This window comes from Cucurbita maxima, unplaced genomic scaffold (assembly GCF_002738345.1).
Source record: "Cucurbita maxima cultivar Rimu unplaced genomic scaffold, Cmax_1.0 Cma_Scf00012, whole genome shotgun sequence".
NCBI classification, from domain to species: Eukaryota; Viridiplantae; Streptophyta; class Magnoliopsida; order Cucurbitales; family Cucurbitaceae; genus Cucurbita; species Cucurbita maxima.
In genome coordinates, this window is record NW_019272028.1 from 3,153,322 (window position 1) to 3,165,125 (window position 11,804).

General features: G+C 32.1%; 2 protein-coding genes across 2 annotated transcripts in view; both read left to right on the forward strand.

Moving 5' to 3' along the window:
- Positions 1-3,524: 3,524 nt before the first annotated feature.
- Positions 3,525-4,874, forward strand: LOC111486874 (transcription factor MYB52-like). The gene is made up of 2 exons (XM_023134026.1): positions 3,525-3,735; positions 4,080-4,874. The coding sequence occupies exons 1-2, from the start codon at positions 3,567-3,569 to the stop codon at positions 4,757-4,759; spliced, it is 849 nt and encodes a 282-aa protein (XP_022989794.1). The 5' UTR covers positions 3,525-3,566; the 3' UTR covers positions 4,760-4,874.
- A 3,536-nt stretch (positions 4,875-8,410) lies between these two features.
- LOC111486875 (probable protein phosphatase 2C 11) overlaps positions 8,411-11,804 on the forward strand; it is a 5,371-nt gene continuing 1,977 nt past the window's right edge. Inside the window, exons 1-7 of the mRNA XM_023134027.1 lie at positions 8,411-8,690; positions 9,581-9,723; positions 9,959-10,057; positions 10,146-10,304; positions 10,503-10,589; positions 10,859-10,950; positions 11,429-11,500. Of these exons, the coding sequence (XP_022989795.1) occupies positions 8,644-8,690; positions 9,581-9,723; positions 9,959-10,057; positions 10,146-10,304; positions 10,503-10,589; positions 10,859-10,950; positions 11,429-11,500 (699 nt within the window). The 5' untranslated portion in view covers positions 8,411-8,643. The remainder of the gene's footprint in view (positions 8,691-9,580; positions 9,724-9,958; positions 10,058-10,145; positions 10,305-10,502; positions 10,590-10,858; positions 10,951-11,428; positions 11,501-11,804) is intronic.

Below are 11,804 nucleotides of genomic sequence, written 5' to 3' on the forward strand. Positions count from 1 at the left end.
TTTTTTTTTTTTTTTTTTTTTTTTTTTTTTTTTTTTTTTTTTTTTTTTTTTTGGGAAGTTTGGAATTAGGGTTTTGAGAAATTTGGAGAAATTTGGAGAAATTAGAAAAAAAAAAAAAAAAAGATATTTTGGGAATGTTTGTGGTGTGGAGTGAAGGCACTTGTTAGTAAAATTTGTGGATATAGGAGCACTCTTCCTTTGCTCCACCCATTTGCTTTCAAAACAAATATCTCGAGCCGAAACATTTATTAAAAGTGTGTGAACGTGAACAATTTTCTTAGTAGATGCGTCTTAAAATTGTGAGGCTAACGACTATACGTAATGAGTTAAACTGGACAATATTTGTATGCAGTGGACTTAGACTATTACACTGAGTTTCTCCCGGATCTCGAATCACTGAATCATCGTCTTTTTCTTAATAAACATGTATAAAATTTCCTCTCTCTAATTGAACTTAATAAAGCTGTTGCATTGATTTTTTCTGAGAAACCAAGTCGTTGGGGAACGAATGAGTATTGAAATAGGAGACAGAGATGGACACGGAAAAAACGACATCTTTATGAGTAACACTAGCAAAAATATTAAGCCTTACAAATAATTACAATTTCTATATATATATATATTTGTTGGGTTTGAAACTTACAACTGTTTCTTAGTTAAGGTCGTTGACAGGTTTTTTGATTTAGCCGTTGGACCTTTTAATTTGAGGTTGTTGTATAGATATCTAACCTTTTCCGGCATCATTTACGGTTGGAATTCCTAAAATCTAAGCTCGGATGAAAATGCGATAGCTCATACAAGTCTAGAAGATATATTAACAAGCCTATTTAGTGAACCCTTGTATATGTGCATGAACCATACATAGATAAATACTATGCGTAGAATTCAAACGACAATAATGAATTTACATCCAAATAGTCATGATACATGTATGTGAATGAATTTTTCAATCCTAATAATATGAGATTACTTACCGAGTATTTTTAAATAATAATTTTTTTTTTTATGCAAAGATAAAAGACCACCGGTTGGATGACGACTTCCGTTGTGGAAGCCATAAATGGATGTTATTTCTTGATATTCTTTCGGCATTTAATAATGTCTTGTGTTAGCTTAGATAGACACTGATCATTTAAGTTAGTCTACGAGATTTCCATTATCTTTAATTTTCACTGTTGAACGTATTTCAGTTAATTTTCATGATTTTCATTGTTACGTTTCTGATCATACATTCATGTAATAATAGTCTGTTCATACAATAAAATGTGGGTTATTACATAATTTTTTTATCCTTAGATAATAATTATCACAACCCGACCCAACCCAAATAATGTCAACTTAAATCTCTTTTAAAAGCAAAACCCTCCGGAGTAGCTACATTGTCACTATCTCCCACACATGATTAACTTAATTTCGATATCTAATCTCCTATTAACTAACGTTCAGTAAAACATGAGATTAGAACGATTCAAATCTTTACACATTTTATTTGACAATATATATCGTAATTAACCAACCACTTTATATAACGTGTTTATGTTTTTATATATATATATATCAACAAACTTGGAGTGTGACGATTCAAATCTACGACCATAAAAGAATGAATATTTGTGAACTATCGGTTGAGCTATGTTCATTTTGACCATATAATATATAAATCGATTAAACTAATTTATAATTTAAATACGAAACTTTATTATAATTTCGTTTATTTTTTGAATTAATTAATAGTTGTAATGTTGCTTACTCTTAATAGAAAAAATAAAAAAAGCAAATTTAATTACATAAGTAATTAATTCTTATGGGTTACTTCAGCCATTTGTCGGATAACACGTCAACATATAAGAACAAAGTCATTTCACATTTTTTTTTTTAATATATATATAAATATTATCTCAATCCTTCGATATCTACGTAATTACTCTAACTTACTCGTTTTATATATTTTAAAGGTCAGAAAATTAATCGTATAATCGTATAAATGAACGATTCTATATATATATATATATATATAGATAGGTTCATTAGGGTCCGTTCTTGACCTACCAAAGGCGTAGGATTATTCAAGTTTATTATGGATTAGTGTATGAGAGAACACGGTGTAAACGTAAAAAACACTTCACTTTCAAAATTTGTTTCTCTAGCTTGTTGGAAGGGAGAAGTTTATACGTTTTGACAAATTCCTAATGAAATAAATTATTTAATAACGTTCGTTGAACTTACGAGATAAACTAAAAATAATGGTTTTACTATGTATCGAGACGTCTTGTGAATGTCAACGATAATTTGGCAAACCACTTAGACATTAGTTGATTAAATAATGAAATTATATACGAAAAATACTATCTGCAAGATAATTTTTTTTTCACACAAGAAATTTACATTCTTCGAACGATATTTATATATGACTCTCTTATTTTAAAATTAGGTCAAAAGAGAATCAAATTAGAAGACCAGGGAAAGGGTTGGTCTCGGTCGAGCCTAACCAAGGAACTTTGGGTTTCGACCCCAGTTTTCCTTCTCTCTTATGTTGGGTGGCTCAACGTTTTTTCATGCTTTGATCTGTTTTAGTTCGGGTATATATATATATATATATATATATATATATATATATATATATATATTTCATATTAAATTAAGGTTGTTAATTTTAATTTTAAGCTGAAATGTCGTCATGATTTAACAATATAATAATAATAATTATTATTAATAATAAGGTGATGGTGTAATTTGAAGTTTCAATAAAGATTGCCTCCATTTTAAGTGTGCACCTGCCCCTACATAGTCAAAAACAACTGCGCCATCATGACTCCATTTATTAATGGACATACCAAAAGTATATCAACCCTAAACCATATAAATTCATATTCTCCAACACTATATATTTTCAGTCGCATGCATCAAAATAATAATAATAATAACGGTAACAGTCGAAACCTACTGCTAGTAAATATTATTCATATTGGTCCGTTACGTATCGGTGTCATTCTCACGGTTTTAAAACGCGTATGCTAGGACGATGATGTGAGATCTTACAGTAACAAGCAACAGACGAATTATAATCCATAGTTCAATTTATACACTATGATATGTGGTTGAAAAAAAAGGTAAATATTTGAAGTACGTATCCAAGTCATTGCACTAGGAGAGATGTCGTTTTAAGTTAAAAATCGAGCTTAGTTTGAAGTATGTATCTTATGGGTATTTGGAAAAGTCTAGATTTTTGAATTTATATCGAGTAATTACATCTGCTAATTTAGGAAATATTATCTTCAGTGGTATGAGACTGCACTTATGTTCAAAGTGAACAATATCATATCATTGTGGAGAGTCGTGAGAGAGATATAGTGTGACGATTTTGAAGTTTTTGAGACGAAATTATGATTATAAATATAAATATATAAAGGTATATAAAAGAATGTCGTGTGAAAGCAACAAAAGTGACTGGCTATCCACAGCCGTGTCTTAAACCAACCCCACTTTGCTTTAATACTCTGTGTTGCTATTAATTTCTTATATGTGTTTTATATTCTCCTCCACTAGCTAGGGTTCTAAGATCGTTGATGATGATGAAGGACTCTGGCTTGGATCATCATGTTGATTATGAGTATAAGTCTTCTTGTTCACGAGGCCATTGGAGGCCTGCTGAAGATGAAAAGCTTCGTCAATTGGTTGACAAATATGGTGCCCAGAATTGGAACTCCATTGCTCAAAAACTTCAAGGAAGATCAGGTACTTAATTATCATCTCATGATCTCATGATCTCATATCTTTGATTTGTTTTTTTGATTCTCAATTCAAGTTGCAAAAACTTTGGTGGGTTTCGGTTCTTTTCTCGAATCTTTCAACCGATCATGAATTTATTTGCGTTTGTAGTGATTGAAACGAACGATTGAAGTCATCTGATGTTTTAGAGCGAGAGAACAATCTATCAACTTTGAGATGATAATTAGGGTGACATAAATGTTTTATTTTGAAATTGATGGGGTTTTTATGCGTTTGGTAACCCTTAATTTTTTTTTTTCGGATTAACTTTGATGTTAATTTAATATACTTTTTGTTTGAATTTTTGTTAGGAAAGAGCTGTAGATTGAGATGGTTTAATCAACTCGATCCTAGAATTATTAGAAAGCCGTTTAGTGAAGAAGAAGAGGAAAGGCTTTTGGCGGCTCATCAAATACATGGAAACAAATGGTCACTTATAGCTAGATTATTTCCTGGTCGGACTGATAACGCTGTGAAGAATCATTGGCATGTCATAATGGCTAGAAAACAAAGAGAACGATCCAAGCTTTGTGGAAGCAAGAGAACTTTCCAGGAATTTTCAGCTTCTAACTTTCCCGAGAACCAAACAGAATCTTTAGGTACTTACAACATCAACGACAACAACAATAGTTTCCTCGAACTCCAGAACTCCCACAAAGATGGAACGGTCTGGAATTTCAGACACTACTTGAAAGGTTCAAATAATAATAACATTCCCATTCTCCATGATACTTATCATAAGTTTAGAACTCCCTCATCGGCTCTAGTTTGCTATCCAAATCATAAAATTCCCTTTGGGGTTTATGAGTTTGGTAGCAATAGTGAAGTGATCAAGAGAGAATTGGCATTCGTAAACTTCATCGCTAATGCTGATCGTCGTCGTCATTATCATCATCGTCTTCTTCATGATCAAGAACGACAAGAAGATGAATCTCTTACAGACAAGGATGTTCCTTTCATAGATTTCCTCGGAGTTGGAGTTTCTTCGTAGATCAAATATATTTCTTCTAACAAATTACTTAAGCATAATTTGATCTTCTTGATCTTCCTCTGTAAAAATTATTAAACGTAGTTGTATCTTTGGCAAATTTATTAAACCCTCCTTTTGTTATCTCTAATGATCCATTTTAATGCATATATGATGATTTACGTGAGTACACATACGTATATACTCATGATATCTACCGATACAGGTATTTGCATGTTACTAAGATTAAATTTATCATAACCCATAAAGTTAGATTTTTGGATTCATGATTTAATAATCTGACATGATATTAGAGCAGAGATCTCGAGTTTGAACCATTGTAATGTCAGGTTGATTGGTGATTTAATCTTAATACTCTCGAGTTAAAGAATGAAGATATCGATTTAATAAAATTAGGTAGTAGAAGCTTCTAGGTTCGATGGTTGAGAGATATGACATTAGTATAAAGTGTCTGATATCGATATTAGTAGATTTAGAGACAACCCATCAATATGGTTGCAAGAAACTTATTACAAACTCCATCTATTCAAGCTAACTCTTTTACTCCAAAGTAGTACGACGAGATCAATAAATCTCCGACATATATTTTGATAATGGTATAATCTAATTGTTATTATATTCATACGCTCGAAATGGGTTATTGCTGTTGAATGATGAAAGTCCTACATCGACTAATTTAGGGAATGATCATGGGTTTATAAGTAAGAAATACTAACTCTATTGGTATGAGGCCTTTTGGGAAGCACAAAGCAAAGCTATGAGAGCTTATGCTCAAAGTGGACAATATCATACCATTGTGGAGAGTCGTATTTCCACATCAAAAGAGACGTGAATATTTAACCGATAAGCTTTAATTGTTAAAAGTCTCGTGTCGTGGATGACTTTTTAGGGTTTTGTTTGATTAATTTATTCTTTGTCATCATAATTTCAATAACCAAAAACCAACAAGTGGTGAAAAAACGACATCTAAACTTCCAACATTTTTATTGTATATCCTGTCATGTCTTTTTTTCTTTTACCCAAAAACCCTCCAACTCCCAAGATTTTAATTTCTCCATTTAATTGTAATATCTTGTTGATTTCATATATGAAAGTCTTTTAAATATATATATTTAATGCAATAAGTTCGAAAATTATTTGATTTAGGTTAAGAAAATCTTCCGACCTTAATAATTAATTCGTAAATTTATTCTTCTTCGTTATCTAAAAACCCTAAAATTCAAACCCATTTTGTTAATAATTATAAAACTCTGTTTAATTCGTGAAAATATTAATCAACTTTTAAAAATAATATTGAAAATTTTAGAAATAATTTATGAAGTGTTGATAGACAATTTTCGTTCATATATTAATAGTAATAATTTTTTAAAAGGGTAATCCGCTATTTTAAATTTTATGTTTTTTTTTTAATTATAAAAAACTTTAAAAATATTTTTATTAATTTAGTCTAATTATGATTTTTTTTTTTTGGTATATTCCCTCACCAATTATTTGTTGATGTGGGGAAGAACATGACCTTAATTTTGTCACTTGCCTAATCAAGAACACAACTAACAGCCTCTTTTATTCCTCAACCCGAGTTCATAAAGTTTGTTTTTTTCTTTATCAAACATCGTCATTTAAGCATTTGGAGGTTGTCGGTGCTTCTTCTAATCTAACTTTATAACTTATATTGTTTGTTTTAGTCTATTACGTATTGCTGTTAGCTTTACGGTTTTAAAACGCGTCTATTAGAGAGAGGTTTCTATACGCATGTAAATCCATCGCATGGGGCCTAATGTTCTTGTTGGCATACCACCTTGTGTCTTGTCAGACTCTGATATATTTTGTTACAAATGGTATTAGAGTTAACACCGGGCAGTATGCCAAACACATTTCAAAACCTTAAGAGAAAACCCAAAAGTGAAAAATCGAGAGAAGATAATATCTACTAGCGATGGGCTTGAGCTATAACATAAATACTTTAAAACGTTTATTATACACTAATTTGATACATTATTAAATGTAAACCTTAATTTGTTGGAGCCAATTGTAGATAAAAGTGGCCATTGCCCCCTCAATGGTTGTTGTTGGATGAAAATTTATATCATAAAAACATTGAACTTTGGTCGTATCGTTTCATAACGTGGTGGTGGTGGTGAACGGAGTTGGTTACGCAAACTGCAGAGCTCCGACGAGTGCAAAAGTGTACAAATCCGACAAATTGAGTTGGACCAAAATCACCCGACGTGCTCACGCTCGATGTCACAATTACACTCTTATGACAACGGAACAACGATTGTGCAACACTTGTTCTAATCCAGCGAACAAATTAGTTGTGAGAAATTTGGAATTTGTGGACAATGTTGGCGTATGCTCGAGACTCGGGTCACGTTTGTAAGAAATATTTTAGAAATCGTGAATGAAGTAAAACAATTTAAAACAATGGAAGAAAGTAAGGTTAAGAAAGTACATCATAACTTAAAATATCATATAACTCAAGAGTACATTTGAGAGCATTTTAGTGAGTGTAAACATGATTTTGGTGACTGGTCATACGCTTCCATATTGACATAACATGAAATAGTAAAAACCTATTTAAGATGAAAGTATGTAAAATGGATTTAGAATTGGCATGCGATCATGGACAATACATTTGGATGAACATGCCCGAGATATTCAACATATAGCCATAGGCAACACGTCTTAGATAAACATGACTCTGACACAAGGCGCATGTTTAGCTTATTTTACTATCGGTTGAACTTTTTAACTCATTTGGTTCTTGGTTTGGATAGTTTTTATAGTCGAATTTGGTGGACTTTTAAAAATTTATTTTTTTGAAAATAAAAAAAATATCGAGCAAAACTCAAAATTATAAAATTAAAGGATGAATATTCAAATTTATGAAAGGACATTTTTTTCCTCTAAATTTTCACCAATATGACTATGTATTATATAATATAAAATTATTATTAATCAATTTTAATCCTGAATTAAGTTGAAAATTGTTAAAACAATAAATATTAAATTGACAACTAAATTAATAAAAATATTTATTAACTTTGTATTTGCGTTGTAAATACATTTAAACTTTAAAAAAATAAAAAATGTGTTAATATTTTATTTACAAAAATATATTTAAATTTTAAAAAGTTTGATTAATGTCGTTTAAAATTTTAAAATTTTTAAAAATACTCTTACGTTTAATATCATATTTAAAAAGTACCCATGATATTTTAAAAGTAATGTTAACTGTCTATTAAAAAAAAATATTACTGTAAACGGTTTATCTACTCTAAATTACCTCAAAATTTTTTTACAAATAAAGGTCTTATATATATTTAAAACGTGGTACTACTAGTAACGGATTTAAAGATTTTTTTAGTTAAAAAAAAATTGAAAGGTATTTTAAAAAAATTTAATGATATTTTTTAAAATAAAATATTAAGGATTTTTATTTTTTTAAAAAAAAATTAATTTTGAATTTAGTTTAAAGGTATTTGTAAAATTTTATTGAAAATTTAAAAGTATTTTTTAAAAAATAAAATGGAAAAATGAATAATATTTTTATTAATTAAGAAACTAATTTTCTGGTTTTATTTGTATTCTGTTTGAATTGGGAAAAGACTTCCAAATAAGAAATATCCACGGTGTCATTGGGCAGCTTCGGCCTAAACTTCCTTACCCAACTAAACTAAATCGACTCTCTCTTTCTTTGCTCTCGTCTAGCCGTAGGAGCATCCAGCGCCGCCGCTGTTACAAAGTCCAACTCTTCCACGGAGGAAGCTCTGTTTCCTCTACCCTCTCCCTCTGCTCCCCCGCTCCGGGATGCCGATCAAGAGACCACTCTACAACCGCCTGAGCCATCTTCCTCTCCCCCGCCGTCGGTAGTTTCAGAAATTATAATGTTCTCGAGGGATTCTAACGTTCTATTCAGTGGCGGCGGTATCAGGTCTTTGATTTTTTTCTTATTCACCGCCATGACTTCTCATCGTGCATGCATAAATTCAATGGTGTTTTTTTTTCTTTTTTTCTCCTTCTCCCGCCCTTGTTTGTTGATCTAGTTTCTATTAAAGGATCGTTTATGGTGTTGGACCGTTGGATTGGTCTATTCAAGCTTCTTACTGGTTGTATTGTATTGATGATTCTCGTGATATTCCATATCTGGATGCAGACACCGAGACAGATTTTTATGTTCATTTTTGGAATTTTCCTTGTTTGTAGAGGGAGATGTATATATCTAGGCAAATTGTTCCTTGGGCTTCAGTAAATGAGCGTTGAAATGAAACTACTGGATTTTTTTTATTTGACCTGTTCTTTTTGTACTAAACTTTGCTGTTAAGAGTGGTCCAGATTACCTGCCACTGCATGGATGGTGGACCTGAGTTTTTGGTTTAACTTCCTGCTTTCGCAATATGATTCCATTGGACACTTTTTTTTTTTTTTTTGAAACTTGAAGCAATCAATGTGCAATGGCAGAGTTTTTAAAGGTGGTCAAAGGGCCCATCATCTCTTGGATGTGATTTTGAGTTGCCCTTGTGAATGGATTTTTCAGCCATTCATCATTTAGCTTCTTTGATCTTCTTTAGTTCTATGCTTTTGATGGTTTGGTTGGGAGGCGAATCTAGATGTTCGATATCCAATTCAGTAATTGTATTTCTGTGCAGAATTGAAATCTAGCTCCCATGAACCTCATGGTTTCCGTGATCTTAAGGACATAATAAGCATAAAAGAGACATTTGGCTAAAATAATTTTTTCTTCTTTTGGTAATTTTATTACAATGTGAAGTTTTGGAAGAGGTGAAACTTGCTCATCTAACATATTCTCTTTTGTACTCTCAGTTTTCTCCATGGAAACCATACTGGAAAGTTTAGCTATGGCTATTCTAGTTTCAAGGGTAAAAGGGCATCAATGGAGGACTTCTACGAAACTAGAATTTCTGAAGTCGATGGGCAGATGGTCGCTTTTTTTGGTGTTTTTGATGGTAAGACCTAGTATTTCTTTGCAATTCTATATCATTTACTTGCCAGATTGAATCAGAGGATTGATTTACATCTGGGTTCTTCTAAAAATTGTTTCTATATCTAAGTCATCATTTTACAGCATTTAACTTGATGCACTTCATTTAAGAACTCTCCTTATAAGATTCCCAAGTTGTCCAGTGTGATGCATGGACGCTCGTTCTTTTCTCCAGTTTAATAGACACTGTGATGTCTTAGGTCATGGAGGTTCCAGAACAGCTGAATACCTTAAGCGCAATCTTTTCAAGAACCTAAGTAGCCATCCAGGCTTTATCAAAGACACAAAGGCAGCTATTAGTAAGAAGTTATAATTTGTGCCTATGATTTCATATTTTCTTTTTGCCTTGCTAGCGGAGCATAAACTAAGAAAATACTTATTTTGCAGCTGAGGTTTTTAGGCAAACGGATGCAGACTATATTAATGAAGAGAGAGGTCAGCAGAAAGATGCCGGGTCAACTGCATCAACTGCTGTCCTGTTAGGGGATCGTCTCCTTGTTGCTAATGTTGGGGATTCGAGAGTAGTCGCGTCTAGAGCTGGTTCAGGTTGCTTATTCTTTTTTCTGTCAATAGTAGGAAGTACTGAAAAATATACTTAATTTGAATAAAATTAAAAAGGGCAGTAACAAGATTTGTGGGTCAATTATTGTATAAGTTTTGAAAATGAAGATTTGTTGGAATCAAAGGATATATTGCAATTTCTTGGGCTATTAAGATGCCAGAAACATTTCTTATTTGTTGCAGCTATTCCCCTCTCTATTGATCACAAGCCTGATCGATCAGATGAACGGCGAAGGATTGAAGATGCTGGAGGTTTCATTCTTTGGGCTGGTAAAATAAGATCTACACTTTATCTGCATCTAGGAGCTTGTTTTGGAGATTTTTTTTTTTGCATTCATTTGTAGCCAGTATTAAATGTGAATCCTAACATTATCATGGTTAAATTGCAAATTTGTTCCCTATAGTTTCAAACCATGAGGACGTAATTCCATCTTTATCCACCATTATTATTTCCATAACAAACTTTAACAACCAGTTGAAACATACTTATCATGAAAGTTTTAATTGAAACTTTTAATTTGTTGCTTACCTTAATCCAGGAACTTGGAGGGTTGGTGGTATTCTAGCAGTTTCACGTGCCTTTGGAGATAAGCTACTCAAACGATACGTTGTTGCTGATCCCGAAATTAAGGTTGGGGAAGCTATCTTTTATTACATGAACTCGTAGTATACATTTATTCAGTCGACCACAAGAGTCTCATCGGTACAATTCGACTCTGTTCTTTATTTTTAATTTACATATGTTCATCAAATGTAAATGAAACTTTATCCTGAGGATTTTGCAAATGCTATGACCCTTGAATTAACCAAGCGGTCATTGTTTCAAAATCTTGTGTGGCTGCTGATTGTATAGTTTCAGACTAGCTGACGTTGCATGTCGGTGTTAATGATCATATAGATGGCCAACCATATTTGCGGACACGATATGTCTGGTGTTAATGAACTATCATTCCAATCTTTAAAACTGTTAGCCGTTAACCATAGCTCTGTTTTTTGAATATTTATCTTTTCCTTGTGCTCTTGTTATATCTTCTGTAAATTTGAAAGAGAACTTTGCTTTCTCTATTTCTACCTGCTCCCTTTACACTGATTTTCATTCATTTGAATAGGAAGAAGAAATCCCCAGTGTAGACTTTATAATTATTGCAAGCGATGGACTTTGGAATGTCATATCAAATGAGGTGATTGTTTCTTTATATTACTTTGACTTTCTCTGTCTTGTTCTATTAGAGAGATTAATTATTCATTTATAAGATTTGTTCTTAGTTTGACCTCTGAATATGTGATAATGCTCTTTGGAGTTTTGAAATCTGGGAATACTTCTCCGGGATTGGAAGGATTCAAGTCGTTTGGCTTTCTCCATTATTGATCAATTGACCAAAAGAAGAGACTGATATAGTCTGTCTGTCACGCACCCGTCTTCCTTGTCATAATCTTAGAAATCAACTACCCCACAACCTCCTGAAAGGGGGAAGGAGGGGGGGG